The sequence below is a fragment of the Cynocephalus volans genome, chromosome 10 (genome assembly GCF_027409185.1).
Source record: "Cynocephalus volans isolate mCynVol1 chromosome 10, mCynVol1.pri, whole genome shotgun sequence".
Taxonomy (NCBI): domain Eukaryota; kingdom Metazoa; phylum Chordata; class Mammalia; order Dermoptera; family Cynocephalidae; genus Cynocephalus; species Cynocephalus volans.
In genome coordinates, this window is record NC_084469.1 from 20849395 (window position 1) to 20866711 (window position 17317).

At 35.4% G+C, this 17317-nt stretch overlaps 1 protein-coding gene across 2 annotated transcripts in view; it reads right to left on the minus strand.

Annotated features, from left to right (window-relative positions):
- AP2B1 (adaptor related protein complex 2 subunit beta 1) overlaps nucleotides 1-17317 on the minus strand; it is a 114766-nt gene that overhangs the window by 58391 nt on the left and 39058 nt on the right. For both annotated transcript variants that reach the window (XM_063109357.1, XM_063109356.1), the window contains exons 11-14: nucleotides 16147-16312; nucleotides 14665-14763; nucleotides 8427-8686; nucleotides 2256-2448 (exon numbers count right to left, since the gene is read on the minus strand). In XM_063109357.1, the coding sequence (XP_062965427.1) occupies nucleotides 2256-2448; nucleotides 8427-8686; nucleotides 14665-14763; nucleotides 16147-16312 (718 nt within the window). The remainder of the gene's footprint in view (nucleotides 1-2255; nucleotides 2449-8426; nucleotides 8687-14664; nucleotides 14764-16146; nucleotides 16313-17317) is intronic.

Here is a 17317-nt window from a genome sequence, read left to right on the forward strand (position 1 = left end):
ATTTTCCTCTTTAAGTTAGATAATTTGCACAAGAACAATAAAAGCGTTTTAAAAATGGCATAGTCCACTGCTGCTTTAGAAACTCATCTTCCACACAGCCAGATTTAGGCCTTCCTTGTGATGTTCTCATAAAAGAAATCTTGGTTCTCTAAGTGGGTATATATTTAACCACATACAGATCCAAAGCAAAAATAAGGGCTTTTATTCCTTTCTTTTTGATTTCTGGAATATAGTTATATATCAGAATAAGCTAAAGAAAACTGTACTGTAAACACTTTCTGGGGCTGTAACACCAAGGATACCATTTTAAATCGCAAAGTCAGGAAAAGCTAAAATTTAGATTTAAACAGGAACAATATTGGGCCTACCTAGCAAAGACTGTATAATATTTAAATATCTAATTGGAAAAACATCTTATTTTCCCATCCTAAGAAGAATATCCCTTACAAAAAAAGAAAAAGGAAAGAAAAAGGAAAATAGCCCACTGTACAACTTTGTGCTTGGCCAAGCAAGTTCTAACAGCTTTTCTATCTGAAGCAATACTTGCGGGAATTCTAATGGATGACTGGATAGCTATGTAAAATATAAGGGCAAAACTCACCAGCTGCGGGGCTAGCAAGAGCTAATACAAAGTCAGACGGAAATAACATATCTCTTTCTTTCTATGCTAAAGTGGGTCAAGAAACAAGAGTGTGGAATCTTGGGCCTGGCAACACAAAAAATACAGGACCTCTTTCTCTGCTCCATCCCTCAAACTTAATTTTTTTGTCACTCTTAGGTTCAATGAATCCACCATTTAGTAAGCCACCAGGGAAAGTAGTAAGTAGGCTGTGGTTGATGTGTCAATAGAATAGAAGGGAGCTATTTTAATTTTATAAGGGCATCTTGGAAGCCCCCATGAATATTTAAATATTTTTCTGTCAGTCTCCTGAGTCTATAAAGAGGCTGTACAGCAATGCAGAATGATCATGAGGAAGCTATTCTGTTTACATAATCAGTCTACCCCATTTATTAAAGCTATAAATATGAAAAGCAAATGCTTATATTCTCAAGAAAGACAACAGGAGTGCTCAATTGCTTTAATACAAGCTGTAGTCCATGGCTTGGTCAGTGTTAGATTCTGAAAGCAGTGACTTTCCATTAGTAAAATGAACAACCCACAGAGATTTAACCATAATCCTATTTCCTTAGACTCTGTGAGCCAAAAAGTAAATGTACCTGTATTGGCTGGCATAAACATCAGGCAAAATACTGCTCATAAAAGAGAAGAGAAGATACCAGTGTATGTAGCAGAGAATGAGGCTATTTTATGTAATCTCTGAGAACACATAATTTTATATCTATAGATATCTGCCTTCCAATGATGTTGGGAAATCAATCATTTGTGGAGCATCTTTACAGTCATAAGTTGACAAACATCTCATTTGCAAATGTTTAGCTAAAAGAGCCTCTCTAATTCCACCGAAGTTAAGTATCTAGTTTGCAGAGAGCCATATGACAAGAACTATTATTTTTCTGGCCTTCTTTCCAAAGATTGAAGGTCACTCTTAATATTTCTCATTTATCTTGTACAGCAACAAAAAAATAATTTTGGTTCCCACTGGTGGCACATATACACAGATATTCTGAACTTTGGAGCCTTTTAGTATTAGAATCCTGGAAGCTAATTAAATTGGAAGTATGACAGGGTGGAGGAGATAGAGAAGAAGGGGAAAAAAGAATCAATTAAGTTGTCCCTCCCCCAACTGTAATAAAGATACACTGTATACAAAAATGGCTCTAATGGCCGCCTCAAAACCTTTCAGAATTAGGACATAAGCCAATGAAATATAAAAAAAGTCAAAGATGTGAAAGCCTCGAAATAGGATGAAGTTCTGTGCAAGGCCACTTTAATGCTATTCAGGTCAAAAGAATTCTCAGGGGTTATCCAGAGTTAAGAAGCAAGAGCAATAATAAACTCTGGAAAGAATACTAAATAAACATTAAGATTGCTGAACAATAGGTTGGTTAAATATCAAAAGTTCTACTTACAGGCAGGTCAACAAAATACTCCTGTACGCTTGCAGACATAGCCCATTACTGATGATGAACAGTATTATAATTAACTCTCTAAAGACAAATAATCCTGTCCTTTATCAAAGGACATTACTGCTCATCAAGGAAAGGTATAGTTCTAAAAAGCTGAATAATTTAAAGTTCTCTAGCATATCAAGAACTAAAAATAGCCAAAATAAAGGGAGAAGAAAGATGCTTACCAGACTATCCAGTCCTCCTCCCAAGAGATCCACTGCTCCCATCTGCATGGAGGATACCTGTGGCACATTGACTGGTGGACCAAGGTCAAGGTTTAAAAGATCCCCCAGAAGGTCACCCTGAGAGGGGATAACCTGAGGCTGTTCCAGGTTGGTTGCAGTGGTGGTGCCAACAGGGCTGTCACCCGCATCAGTGCTGCAGTCACATACACACAAAGACAAAAGAGAAAGTCAGTTTCACCTAGAACATAACAAGGCAAGTGAATGTCAGATATATAACTATAAAATACAGGAGGAGAAAATCCTCTTATTATATAACCATTGGCTGATGTTCATGAAGAGATGATAGCAATTCTTATTTTTATCAAAATACAGTTGCTAAAATGAAAATAAACCTATATTAGGTAATCTCATCAGTCACTCAATTTTAATTGAGCATCTATTCTATGAGGAAGCACTGTAAGGAGAATTCTATGGTTCTCTGTAGAAACAGTAAGAGGAGGGCCGACCCCGTGGCACACTCGGGAGAGTGTGGCGCTGGGAGCGCAGCAGCCCTCCCGCCACGGGTTCGGATCCTATATAGGGATGGCCAGTGCGCTCACTGGCTGAGCGCGGTGCAGCCGGTCACAAAAAAAAAAAAAAAAATAGAAACGGTAAGAGGAAATATACAGTTCCTGCCCTCAAATAGCTTACCCTCTAACAAAAAAACCCCCAGCATTTGCAAAACAACTGAAAAGTAAGTTTACTGTAATAGCAAAAACAAGTATTGTGGGCGTCTGCATACTGACAGGCTATACCATTGCTGGGAATATACCCAGAGGAATGGAAATCATCATACCGAAGGGATACTTGTACTCCAATGTTTATTGCAGCACTATTTACAATAGCTAAGAGTGGGAACCTGCCCAAACGTTCATCATCAGATGAGTGGATAAGGAAACTGTGGTGTATCTATGCAATTTTCTCTGCTATAAAAAAGAATGAAATATTACCATTCGCAACAACATGGATGGACTTAGAGAAAATTATACTAAGTTGAAACAAGTCAGGCACAGAAAGAGAAATACCACATGTTCTCATTTATTTGTGGGAGCTAAAAATAAATAAGTAAATAAACACAGAAACAAATAAAGGGTGGTGGAGGGGAAGAAAACACAACAATCACAACAATTCCTTGAACTTGTTAAAACAAGTGAACAGATATGTGGGGGGGGAGGGATGGAAAAGAGGAAGGGGTAAAGGGTCACAAAAATCAACTAAAATGTATATTGAGAAGTTAAAATAATAAAATAAAATTAATTAATTAATTAAAAAATAAGATAAAATAAAATAAAATAAATATAAATATAAATAAAAAAAAAAAGAAAAAGAAAAGCACAACAAAACCAGGGAGTGCTGATTCTAAAAGCTTCTGAGGAACTAGCAAAAACAGACCTCCAAAGAAGAAGGGATGGTTTGTGCAAAAGCACAGAAATAAACAATTTGACTTTAGAGTTGACAAAAAAATTATATTGGCAAGGGAAGATATTGGGATTAGTAAGATTTTGGGAAAGATGAGGGAAACAGAACTTTGAAAACTAGTCTGAAGAGTTAATGTTTGATATGATAGAAAATGCAGAATCACTTATTTCCTGAACAAAAACCAAAAATTACAAATAACATTAGAAAAACATTATTCCAGCAGCTGTGTGTATAATGGACTGAAAATGGGAGAACGGACATGAAGGTCAGCTAACAGTAATCTAAACTTCTAATGTCATCAACTACATATGAAATAATAAAAGCCCAAAAAGCTGTAAAAATTAAAAGGAAGTGATGAGTTCCAAGAGATATTAAAAGTACTAGGCAGGAGAAATTATCTTTTCAAGAAATGGTTCTGAGTGAGTTGGATAGCTGTATAGGAAAAAAAAATGAACCTTGACCCTTACATCTCACAACATAAACAAGAATTGAGATAAATTAGACATAAATGTGAAGAGTAAAACCTAACTGAAAACTTAGAGTAGTATCTTTATGACCTTGGAGTAGACAAAAGTTTCAAAAAAAACCACTAACCATAAAAGAAAAAAATTAAAAACTGGACTTCATTAAAATTATAATGATTTCTTCAAATGACACCATTAAGAAAGACTGGGAGAAAGTATTCTCCACAGACTAGGAGATGATATTAATAATACATATAACTAAGAAAGGACTTACATCCAAATTATATAAGGAATTCCTACAATCATTCAGAAAAAGATACCTCATTAAAAAGTAAGGAAAAGATTTGAGTAGATATGTCACAAAAGAAGATATACTGTCTATAAACATGAAAATGTACTTAGCATCTTTACTCATCAGGAAAATGCAACTTAAAACTACCACCAAACACCTCTACATACCCACCAGAAAGGCTAAAACTACAATGATCGAGAACTCCAAGTGCTGCCGAGGATGTGGATCACCTGGAACGCTTGTACATTGCTAGAAGGAGTACACACTGGCACAGTCACTTTGGAAAACTGGCAGTGTCTCCTATATTTAAATATACACCCTACCCCATGACCCGGCAATTCCACTCCTAGGTATATACCCAAGAGAAACAAGTACATAAGTCTACCAAATGACATAAACAAGAATATTCACAGCAGCTTCACTCATTACAGACCCCAACTGGAAACAACTCACAGGTACATCAACAGGAGAAGATATAAATAAATTGTGGCATATTCGTGGAACAGAATACTACATAACAATAAAAAGGAATAAACTACTGATAACACAACACAGATTAATCTCACAGACATTATGTTGAGCAAAAGACACCACAGAAGAGTAAATACTGTAGACCTCATTTGTATGACACTGAAAAATAGCCAAAACAAACCTACTGTAATGGATATCAGAACAGTAATTATCTCTGGAGGGTGGCATTGATAGTAAAGGAGCACGAGGAACCTCCTAGGGTGCTGGAAATATTCTACATCTGATCAGGGTATGGTTGTATGAGTGTATACATATGAAAAAATTCATTGAGCTACACAATAAAAATTAGAGCACTTAATACTAAGATTATTGTAAATTATACATCGATTAAAAAAGTTAAAAAAAAAAAAAGAAATTCTCACAAAGGAAATTCCAGGTTCAGACGGCTTCACTATGAATTCTTCCAAATATTTAAGAGAAAAGTAACACCAACCTTACATAAACTCTAAATGAGAATAGAGAATGGCAACTGAGAAAATGTGAAAGTAGTTCAGACTGCTTATTGAATGATATTAAGGAATTATGTCCAATTTTGTTAGTTTTAACAAGACTGTGATTTTTAAAAAGTCTTTATCTACTAAAGATAACAAGTAAAGTACTTATGTATAAAATGATATGAGGTCTGGAATTGAATTTAAAATACTCCAGTCCCCACCAAAAAAAAAAAATTGTGGGAGGATACAGACAGCTAAGGACAAAAGGGACTGACAGACAGCTAATGACAAAAGGGACTGGCAGTCAGGGCTACAGAAGTAAAAGTGGGAAGAAATTCATATTTACATCTCAGGTGAAATCACCAGGAGGGGTGTGGTGGTAGGAGCAGGGGATCTAGAATCAGAAGACTAAGATTAAATGTTGGCTCCACTAATTGCTAGATGCATAATTTTGAGCAAATGACAACTTCTCTGAGACGAAGTTTCTTCATCAATAAAATGATTACGGTATCACCCAAATACAGGATTCTATTATAATAAAGCTCAAATGAAAACATGCCGTAAATGGTAAAGCTTTGTAATATATGAGCAGTAGCTATTGTTAGTAGATAAGTTCCCTAAGGGAATACACAGAGATACACAGAAAGAGAAGGTTCAGATTGAGCCTTTTGACACAATCAGGATTAATAACCATAGGAGAGAATGAACATGGAACTGCAAAGATTAAAGAAAAAAAAAATCTAAGAAAGATACTTAGGAAGAAAAAGTATCAAGGAAGCCAAGATGAGAAGGGGCCAAACAGAGCCAAATATTAAGGAAAAAGTCACTTAAGGAAGAAGTGATATCATATACACCTGGCAAATATAAGAAATCTTCATAGAGTATTTTCTATACTGAAATTCTGTCATCTTATGACATGTGCCATTTAGGAAACACAAGAGAACACATGGATTTATCAGTACCTCTAAACAGAGGGTAGAATAGGTATCAATGCATATATTTTTCTTTACTGTAATGGAAAGGTTAGAGTAATAACAGAAGATAAAGTGAGTTAGACCAAAAGAAGTAAATGATCCTGTAGATTCTACAAGTTAAGAACATGATAAATCATTCGTATATATCGTTCTAAACAGGAAATACAAGAAATTAATATGAAGGCATTTCCCATTGTGAACTCCTGGGAAATAACTGCATACGCGTCATCAAAGCAATAGTTTTAAAAGGTAACATTTTTCTAAATTAGACAACTATTTACCAACCCACTCCCACTGAGCAGCTGACAAGTGCACAGTAAGCAACACCCAAGTTAAAAAGCATTTCTCCCTTTCCCAAGTGGTTTTAAAGTAAGCATTTTTAAACCTCTAGAAGAGACAGAATTAAGTGTTTAAAACAAAGTGTTCAAAAATTTTAAAGTGTTGCTTTATTTTATGTCACTTATTAAGCCTATCACTTATTAACCTTACACTGCAGAAGAGAGCTAGGTAACGTCAGTAGTACTACAGACATGCCATTTTTAGCAATGTAATTTATGTCAAAATGTAACTTATATTCCCGGTTATATCAGACAGTTTTTTACCCTGTATTTGTATTTCCTTTAAAAACACAAAACAAACACAAATGGACAAAAAGGACGTTATCCAAAAAGGAATCACATAAGGAACTGTGAAGGTAACAAACTAAAGGCTATTAATAAGATAAAGACTTGGAAGAGATTGTGTTTCTTTTTAGACAGTTTCAATATTGGTTCTTTTCTTGTACTCAAGAAAGGGATGTTTCTATTTGTTGATTTGTTTCATTTTCCCCCTCCCAGCTGAGGATCAAACGTTATCAGAAAGCTAGGTTAAATGGTATATTAAATATGCTTACAGAGGTAAGTTACAACAGAAAATCCATATCTATATCAAAACTTGAAGCACAGACTGGGAGAAGTACTTAGAAGTTAAATAGCTGTATCTAGACAATGTTAAACATGCTTGCTTATAAGAAGAAACACCCTTAACTTATGAAGTCACATATCTCATATGGGTTAAAAATCACAGCACCTACCCTAAAACCAAAGATTCAACTCAATTAAAGGCCAGGAAAGATTAATAATCATTTTCTTGGGTGCTGCCCTTTCCTTTTGTTTATCTGTGCCCATAGTCTGTTTAGTCCAAAATGCTGACTAAGCTAATTTGTAAGCAATAAATGCTATGTTTTGGCCACACACTAACAATCTAAACAGCAATACACGTTAGACTATGGTACAAGACACTCATTAATGGAAGTCCAAATTATTCTAACTACTGGAAGCAAATTTTACTTAGATTTAAGGTTTATTATTATTTATGAAGGAATCAGATTCCAAAATACCCACTGTTAAGAGTTTATTACAGTATTTCTCCTCCCTAATTAAAATTTTAAGATACCTACAAAGCAAGACCTCCATGTCACCTGAGAGCCTGTTCATAACAGAATTTCCTTACTGATATGATCTATTTAATTTGGTAAAAAAGGTACAGGTAACTAAAAAAACTATGTCCACATAGAATCAAGGCTGTTTTTATAAAACAATCCTGCAAATATTATTTTATTAACAGCTTTACAGCATGGTAGTACTATCTGCTAACTTTATAAGACTCAACCAAACGTACAGTAAAGGATAAAGATAGCTAAATGTACATACAGGCTTTTTCCTAAGTTTTCAACTCTGGGAATATTTATATCCTCATTTTACTGGAGACTTAAGCAACTTTCAGACTATCAATTTAGAAGGCCTTCTCTCTCTCAGTTTTCAAAAGCTATAATAATGTACTCCTAGATTGGAACACTGAGGGGCCTTTTATCCACTGCCTGTGTGGTCTATGGTATTCAAATGGCGCTCCCAGGGCCGTATAGCAGTAGGTTTGCAAAATGCACAGCAAGTTCTTTTCCAGGCTATAAAAGCATGAGGAAGACCAACTCTATCTAAACAAAGAGTCACTTCTCATTCGAACCTAGTTCACATACTTACCTTCCATGATGAATTGGCAAGTGTTTGCGATGGATTCCATGACTTCCTTCCACAAAAGCATTGGGAGGCTTATGGTACACAGAGGCCAAAGAACCAATGTGGCAGATGAGCTCATCCAGCAAAGTTGGCTCAATAAGATCTGTCTCCTCAGAGATCAGTGGCTTTTCGGACAAGACTACTTCTTTGGCTGTGACAGGGTCGGTTGAGAGAAGGCGCCAATAAATATAGCCCCGGTCTCGAAGGTCAGGATTATCAGAATCCTAATGAAAAGGCAAGAAGGTTTAGATGGAACTATTCTCCATACAGAAACCCAAACTGCTGGACTTATTACCAAGGCAACAGTGTACTGATTTATGCAGAGTGGCTATTAAGAAGATATTTCATTTAGACTCAATATAGTTTTGATACAGTCATAATTCTGTAATCTCTAATGTTTCAAGGAATTTAAATATAAATTGAGATAAGTTAGTCCTAAAAGTCAAATTCAAAGGGAAGTTGGAAAAAGGAAAATAAAATTTAATCTGATAAAAGTTAACTGGTTGGGATGGCCTTGGGACATAAAAATAATGTTTTCCTAAATGCTATAAATATTAGCAGAATTACTCATAACATATACTTTATCTTACATATATTTCACCCATACCTTCTTTCTTCATTGAAATATTTATTAATGTCTCCTATAGAGACACTGGCTAGGCCCTGGAAATAAAGAGATAAGAAGGACACAGAGAGATTGACTTTAAGGAGCTAAAAGAATATTAATTATTACAGTATAGTATGAGAGGTACCATTATCTAATAATCAAAACTGTTAAAGACAGCACATAACTAAGTGCTTCCAGAAGGGGTGACCTTGAATTCAGTGGTCTTATTTTTTGTTGTGGTGGTTTTAAAATAATTTTATATATTATTATGATTATTATACATTATCAAAGCTAAAAAAAAATTATTGCCAACGCCACATCACAATTTAGAAGTGTGTAATATAAAAAGAAATCTCTCCCAATTATCCAACTCCATCTCAAGCCTTCACCCCTAAAGTAGCCATGATTAGCAGTGTAGTATGTATCTGTTCATACAGATCCCCCCGCCACATATTTTTCATATTTATTTTATACGTAACCAGTTTCATTATATATATACTATTCTGAAGTTGCTTTCTATATTGACACATACAGCTGCAGTTTTCCACTGTATGCACCACCGCACCATTATTTCCTAGTCCCCTTTTGACGGACATTTAGATTGTTGTCTCTTTCTTCCTGCTTTCCTACCTTTTATTTATTGTTTTTGTGACCATTACAAAATGGCAGCAAATATCCTGGTTTCTACCTCTTAGAGTACGTCTATATGGCAGTATTTATTTATGTACAAGTTGTTCCAACAACATCATGTTATTAAAGGCAACAATAAGTCCCCGTTTCAATTTTTGAACTTAAAACTCATACATACACAAAAATATTTCCCTTAAAATAGGCCAGTTTGAGGGCTTCCAAGTTTCTAAGTGAGCAGATGAATTGGTTCATGATTTAGCCACTTAAGGCACTTAGCATTCAGTTCAATATCAGCAGTCATTCTGATAGTTTTTGACTACATAGTTTTAAATGGCTTTTCTCAGTTATATATTGTTTAATTTGCACTCATAATGGATTGTTGGCTAAAGACAAAAAGCCTAAAGAACACTGCAGTACAGCAAGTTAATAGAGTATTAAAATGGTAAATTTTATCTCAAGATAATCTTTATCATATTCATAGGTTGTATTATTCTAACTGAAATACTTGCATACAAGGGTACTTCAAAAAGCTCTTGGAATAATAGAATTGAAAGATAATACAAATCTTTCCATGAACTTCTGAAGTACCCTCATATGTACATAATATGTATATCATATCAAAATGCCTCTAGTACTTGAAATGCCAGAGTTAAAAAAAGGAAACGGTGATAATCATATCCAATTTAGTTGGTTTTGTTTTGTTTTGCTGGGGGAAGAGGAGATAATCTGCTCCTGAGGAAGTGTTTACAAATAGCAGCCTGAAACCTCCTCACTTAGATCTTCATTTGGAAACAAACATCAAACATTATAAAACATAAACAAGTTGATTTATTAAGAGAGTAGAATTCAAGCTTCCCAAAATACCAGGTCAGGAAAGCAAACCTCCTCCTTCGCAGTTTTTTTTTTTTTTTTTTTTGGAGGCTGGCCAGTACAGGGATCTGAATCCTCAACCTTGGTTATAACCCTGCTCTCTAACTAACTGAGCTAGCCGGCTAGCCCCTCCCTCACATTATTTGATACATAAATTAAAATCTAAATTTTAATCAATGTATTCAGTCCCCAAAGTACATGTCATTTAGAATCTGCGGACAAATTATGCTTTTTATTACACAGTTAAAATAAACACTGCATTTGACTTATTAACTGGTAATTCAGTTTGTCTTCATAGACTAGTAGTATAAAGGTATTAAACTTTATAATACAGTTTAATAACATACTAAACATACAAAATAAAATACTTTTTACTTCAAATTATTTCTCTCATATATCATGCAAATATTTACCCAAATGATCAAGAAAAAAAAATTCCTTTAAGGATTCACAAAATTACATATTTCTGTGAAAAAAGTTTAGGAGTTCCCCCCTACACACACACAAATTCATACTGTCTTAACAGGGTAAACTGCTGGAGATAGAATTACTACATCAAAGAGTACTGAAAATCTAAACAGATACTGACTTGAAAAAATATAGTCCTATGAGAAATGAGTGCAAATTTTCCAAGACTGAAAGTCAAGACGAGGAAAGGATCGCCTACTGCTCAAACTCTTGTGAGGGCTGATTCGTCAAGCCTACTATAAGCTGGCCTTCAAGGCCTCACTATTCACAAGGAGGCCACAATAAGTCAGAGCCAGTCAAGATTTGTGATAAATAAGAAAACAGAACCTTTTTATGCTTGCTGAATCAGAAAATTTGATTTTGGATCTACTGTACTGCTAGCCCCATAGGATCTCCTCAGGGGAGGACCTTCCAAGGAATCCTTACCAGGCAAGTTCTAAAATAGTAATTCTTAAACTAGAATGTGCATCAACATTTCAACACACCTGGAAAGCTACTGAGAGTGCAGAATCCAGGGGCATATCACAGAGATTCTGACTCATTATGTCAGAAGTAGGGCCCAAGAATTTGTATTTTTAACAAGCAGCCTCAGTGATTTTGATGATGGTGGGCCCTAATTCATAGGTAGAAAAACCAAGATGAAGACTTCTCTTCCATGCACTACAAAGGTTGATTACTAAAGCCTAGACACCTCTGTGTGTATTCTTTACTAATTACTCTGTAATAGAAAGAGACTATCATAATGAAAAAGACAAATCTTTGAAATGAAGCCTCCAACTCAAGGGTTGGGTCCCTTCCCCAACTAACTAATAATATTTCTAATTATATCACTATTTTATTTTAAATTAAAAGCACTGTATGATTTGATATATACTTCACTTAATTCTCAGGTAAAGAATAGTATTACTTAACTCTACTTTAGAAACAGAAAAGCAGTAGTCTAAAAGAGACATTAGCTCGGTTGTCTCCTGAATCAGTGGAAGTGGCAGAAACAGAACCCCATCACCCAATTCAAATTAACACAATTCAGTGGACCACACTGCGCTTAACTTAAATTGGTACTCTTCAGCTATAAATATTAGATTCTTATTACATGAACTTGAGACAAAAGAAAAACTTTAGTGGAAAAGACTTACATAAGTGTGTTTACTCTTTTATAATAACTCTTCAGACCTCATTAATTAATTGGATAGAAAAGGCAAGCCTAGAGAAATTATTATTTATAGCCAATATGAAATAATCATACACAAAGATCTTAAAACTCGTAAACGCACTTATACATACTGGTTTATGTGAAATGATGCTTCAGGCAAGGAATGCGTATTCTCAAAGCCATTCTTAACCTTCAGACTAGAGAAGCAGCATAACATAGTTTGAATTTGAGTTCTGGGTTTGAGCCCTAGCTCTGCCCATACTAACTGGGCCTCTCTGTGTCTCAGTTTCCTCATCTGTAAAACAGGAATAGTAACAGTACCAACCCTTATTGGGATTAAGTGAGTTAATATGTAAGGGCTTAATAGAATGCCTGGTATGTAGTAACATTATACAAATGACTTATTAAGATTCTATACTAGCCCCTGTAAAGAAAGTCTAGAATCAGGAAAGTCTGATGGTTTGTTTACCTAGCTTGTCATAGAAAAGAATTTAGCAAAGCTTATGAAAATGCATCTAAGGCTACATGGATTAAAACTAGAGGCAGAAAAATGCAAGCCACAATGACCTATACATTTTCCATGGGAGATCCTTAAATTTGAATGACCAATGTGAAAAAGAAACCTGATCAGGTAAACTATTCAGAGGGGGAGTCAATTACACACCAATGTGCAGGAAAACCCGAACTTGTTAGGAATTTGACAGAACTTCATAAAGAAAAAAACATATAATGGATTAAACAACGATACTGACAACAAACTGAAAACATCCATATAGGACAGTTTCTCATGACGATGTTTACTACAGGCTGATGGTATCAGTATAATTTGGTAAAAGCAATTCTACTAGGGGTTAAATACAATGTAGTAAAGGGACCCAGGTCTCTATTAATCTGGTTTGATTCACAGGTGAATTCCAGATTATCTGTAAGAGTAGCGTGACCTTTAAGCAATCCCCCAAACACTTTATCTCCATCAAATTTTGATAAATATTGAGAGATAATGAGACTGAGTTTGAACTCTGACAAGAATCCTAAACACAGTTCTCCTGCGCTGCCTGTTAAATACAAACACATAGGCCTTAATAAGACATTGGAGATGGACATAGGGTTGGAACTTGTAAAAACAGAGGAAATTACCAAAGACACTTGCCTGAATATTTACAGGTAAGAAGAGAGGGGGCAAGACCAAAATTCTCTTTAGAAATTGTTTTGACAGAATGTGAGTTGCTCCAACCTGTCATTCTATGTGACTACTTAGAATTTAGAATTAAAACATGAGAGTATACAAGAAAAAGAAACTGTTTTGAATTCATCTTAGACATACAAATGGGTTAATCAAGGGTCTAGACATAGGAAGTCTAGAATGCTCAGTTCAATACAGATAATATCAAATAACCATTGTCTTCTTACAGAAATTACTTAAGAATTCTGAGATGCTTAAGAAAGTTTTAAAAAAATATTTCAAGGAGCTCTTACAAATAAATTTTAACTAGGTAAAGTTCCATGAAAGAGTTTTAAATTTTGATAATATATCATTATAAAGAGATAAAAGAGAGAAAAATGGTAAATTGAATATCTGAATCAGATTACATGTACGGATACACATCTTAAATTTGACAGCCAGCTAAAGCCAGTCTGTTCTCAAATTCAATTAAGAACACTACTAAACCATGATGGACTGATGATCATAACATTAATTACTTTAGAAAAAGCAATTATTTTAATTTCCATGGATCTAAAACGGTGATCTTTAAGGCCAGTTTCCACATTCCTGAAATCCAAATCCATCTGATCATCTTTTCTTCTGACCAAAAATATCAAGTAATTCCAAGGACAGCTAAAAATAATTCAAGGGAGGAAAATTATCTTCAAAATTATTTCCACCATGAAAATCAATTACATTGTATAATGATGAATATAGTAATTATCCTGATTTGAATATCACATATTGCACACTGGTGTTGATAATTGATGCTGTGCCCCACAGATATGTACAACTATGTCCTAATAAAAAAAAAGAAATAATAAATATCTGGGGATATGCCAGTTAAAAATAATAAATAAAATAAAATAAAATAATCCTCAAAAGAAAAGCAACCACTCTAGAAGGTAGAACAATACGTGAGCCCTTGCTGAGGCATCTACCATTCCTACACGGTACTTTCATTTGAAAGGTGAAATGAAGTCACCCAAAAGGAGGTACTATCAGACTCTGTCATTTTCACATAAGTACGCCCTTCATGAACACTGATTATCATGAAAACTGGAGTCAGCCAACTCATTTAAAGGCCATACAACCAGCTAAAATTCAGTGGAACATGTTAAGAGGCATTGTTTCAATATTTTAATAGGATCTAAGCACTGCACCTCTTTCTATTAAAACTTCCCCAAATGAACCTTCTTGCGGAAGTTTCATAATTTCCCACAATTTGAAACAAGACAAATCAACCCCTTGCTTTTTCCACATTTCTTACCTGTGTTGCCAAACTCAAGACCTGCTGGACCAGCTCCTGTGTTTCTGATGGTTTCTTGAGAAACAGCTTCACTATGGCAGTAAGCAGAGTGAGCTGCACCTAAAAAGACATAATTTGATAGATAAAATGAAAGAAAGTCATCTGCATTATTCCCTGCCATCATCTCCAAAGTATTGCTTCCCCAACAATGTATTACTATGGGGCCTTCCTGATTTTGGTTAAGAGACAAAAGGTTAGAACTGAGCCAATATCAACAATAGTAGTCAAAGGAATTCATCTGAAATACAAACGTATTCAACTGAAAACTCACTGCCTCCTATCCTCAAATTGCGTTTTTGGCACCAAAAATTGCTTGTTTGTTTCTGGGCCAGATAATCACCTGTATTTCTTGAAGTACACGCTAACATACTGATGGCGATAAACTGGTTCCTGACCAAGTCTTTCATTATTTACTTCTACCAAAAGCTACAGTTTTGGGGAAATTATGGAATCATCTGTCATACTGGGCCAAGAGCCAAGATAGTAAAACTATGTCAGACCATAGCCAATTAGGAGTGGGCTGTTGACCCATAAAGCCACTGGCTCGTATGTGTTCCTTGTATTAGGTCTATTAAAATTACTATGGTGGATTGCATACATGAAATTCTATTTGCTGTGCATACAAATACAAGGTGGAAAGGGCTTAATAATTTATCTGCATCTCTCAGTCTGTGGCTCTAATTTTGGTAGGGGAGAGGGATACAAGATGGGAAGGAGTCTAATCTCCCAGAGAATGTTTTCAGACTTCATCACAGCCCCAGGTGAAAAAATCTCTGCTGTAATGAGCCACAGCCATTACCAACAGGAATGCATAATCATCCTTAGGTGACTGAAAATTTTTTTAAAAAAGTAATAACTACTGCTCTAAGCCAGTGGTTGTCAAAGGGTGTTTCTGGACCAGCAGCAACAGCAGCAGAGTCACCCTGAACCTTGTAAGAAATGCAAACACTTAGGCCCATCTCAGACCTACTGAGTCAAACACTCTGGGGTGAGGCCCAGCCACTTATGCTTTAACAAGTGCTCCAGGTGTTTCTAATGCTCATGAAAGTTTGAGAACCACTGGTCTAAGTTACACAGGTTTGTTACACTAGCAATCAGTACAACTGAAAAGGGTCATCCCTTTTGGGAGAAAAACGAACACACTATATATAAGTGTACACACACACACACACACACACCCACACACACATACACCACACACACACACACACACACACACACATACACCACACACACACACACACACACCCCACCCCCCCCCACCCCCACCCCCACACACATATATAGTGTGTTCATTTTGGGAGAAAAACGAACACACTATATATAAGTGTACACACACACACACACACACACACACATCACACACACACGAAACTGCCTAACCTTTACTTTCTCGAAAATCTTCTCAAAGAGATCTGGGACATAGGATCGATTAGAACTTACCTGGGTGCTTTCATCATGAAAACCCTCCAGGAAGCTCTCTAGTAACTCATCTGCATTGTCAATTCTTTCAGCATATTCTCCCACAATCCAAATCATGGCTGCTCGAGCATCTGGCTCATCCAGCGAGTCTAAGTTCTCACAGAGAGTGGCAATGATACTTTCATACCTGACATAATGAAACGGACTATGGTTACTAAGGGCAAAACTAAGCACTGTATTTAATAGTGAAGGCTAACGGCAAAACCACGGACAAGGAATTCTAAATCAAACCATTTTGAAAGGCTTTAGTCAAGAGACTATATAAGGCTTTAAGTCAGAAGATTATGTCTTAAATTTCCCTTCAATTATATTTTAATAACTAGGCCTTTATAAAACTCATCAGATATTACATTCACAAGGAAAAATTAATCTGTGGAGTAAGATAATACCACTACCTTGTACTTCTAACAATCTTTCCTATAACTAGATCAGAAAATTTTCCTATTATTTCATTTTGCCTTCATGGTAGAGAGGAATGGCTACCCCACTTTATTTTTAGGAAAATGGAGTTAGATAACAACAGTGTCCAGACTAGAAATGGTAACTTTGTCCACCTATCTCGCCTTTTTATAAAAGAGATCTTTATGTTCTCTCTTACCAAGGCACCTACACTAATGACTTGCTTCTCCAAAGAAACAAGTAACTCAAATACTTATTTTTATTTTACAGATCTACAGCTCTCTCATGTTTACCAGGTTGAATCCATCACCTTGGGTAATACATTTTTAAACATCAGAATGACATTGTATAATAAATTAAATGTGGACAACTGAATAGTACACTTAATTGTCTGCCCTATTTCTACTGATTAAGCCAGGCTCTTGATTGCATTCTTAGAAGTAAACTTCATAACCCTTTACTGACATAAAGCAGACACATTTTTCTACCAGTCATATTGAGATGTACATCTCTACCCCAATCAAGAAGTTTAGAAAGCCCTCCTCTTTTCTGGGATAATGTTAAAAGTATAGGTCTTCTTTCCAAAAATACCATTTCTAAAATGTTAGAAAGTATATACAATGCTTAATAAAACTGTACCTTGCCAAAATATTTCTAATAATTCTTGAGCCCACCACTAAGCTAACACTGCAAGTAACTATCTTTAAAGACTAATCAGAAGCTTCAGCACAAG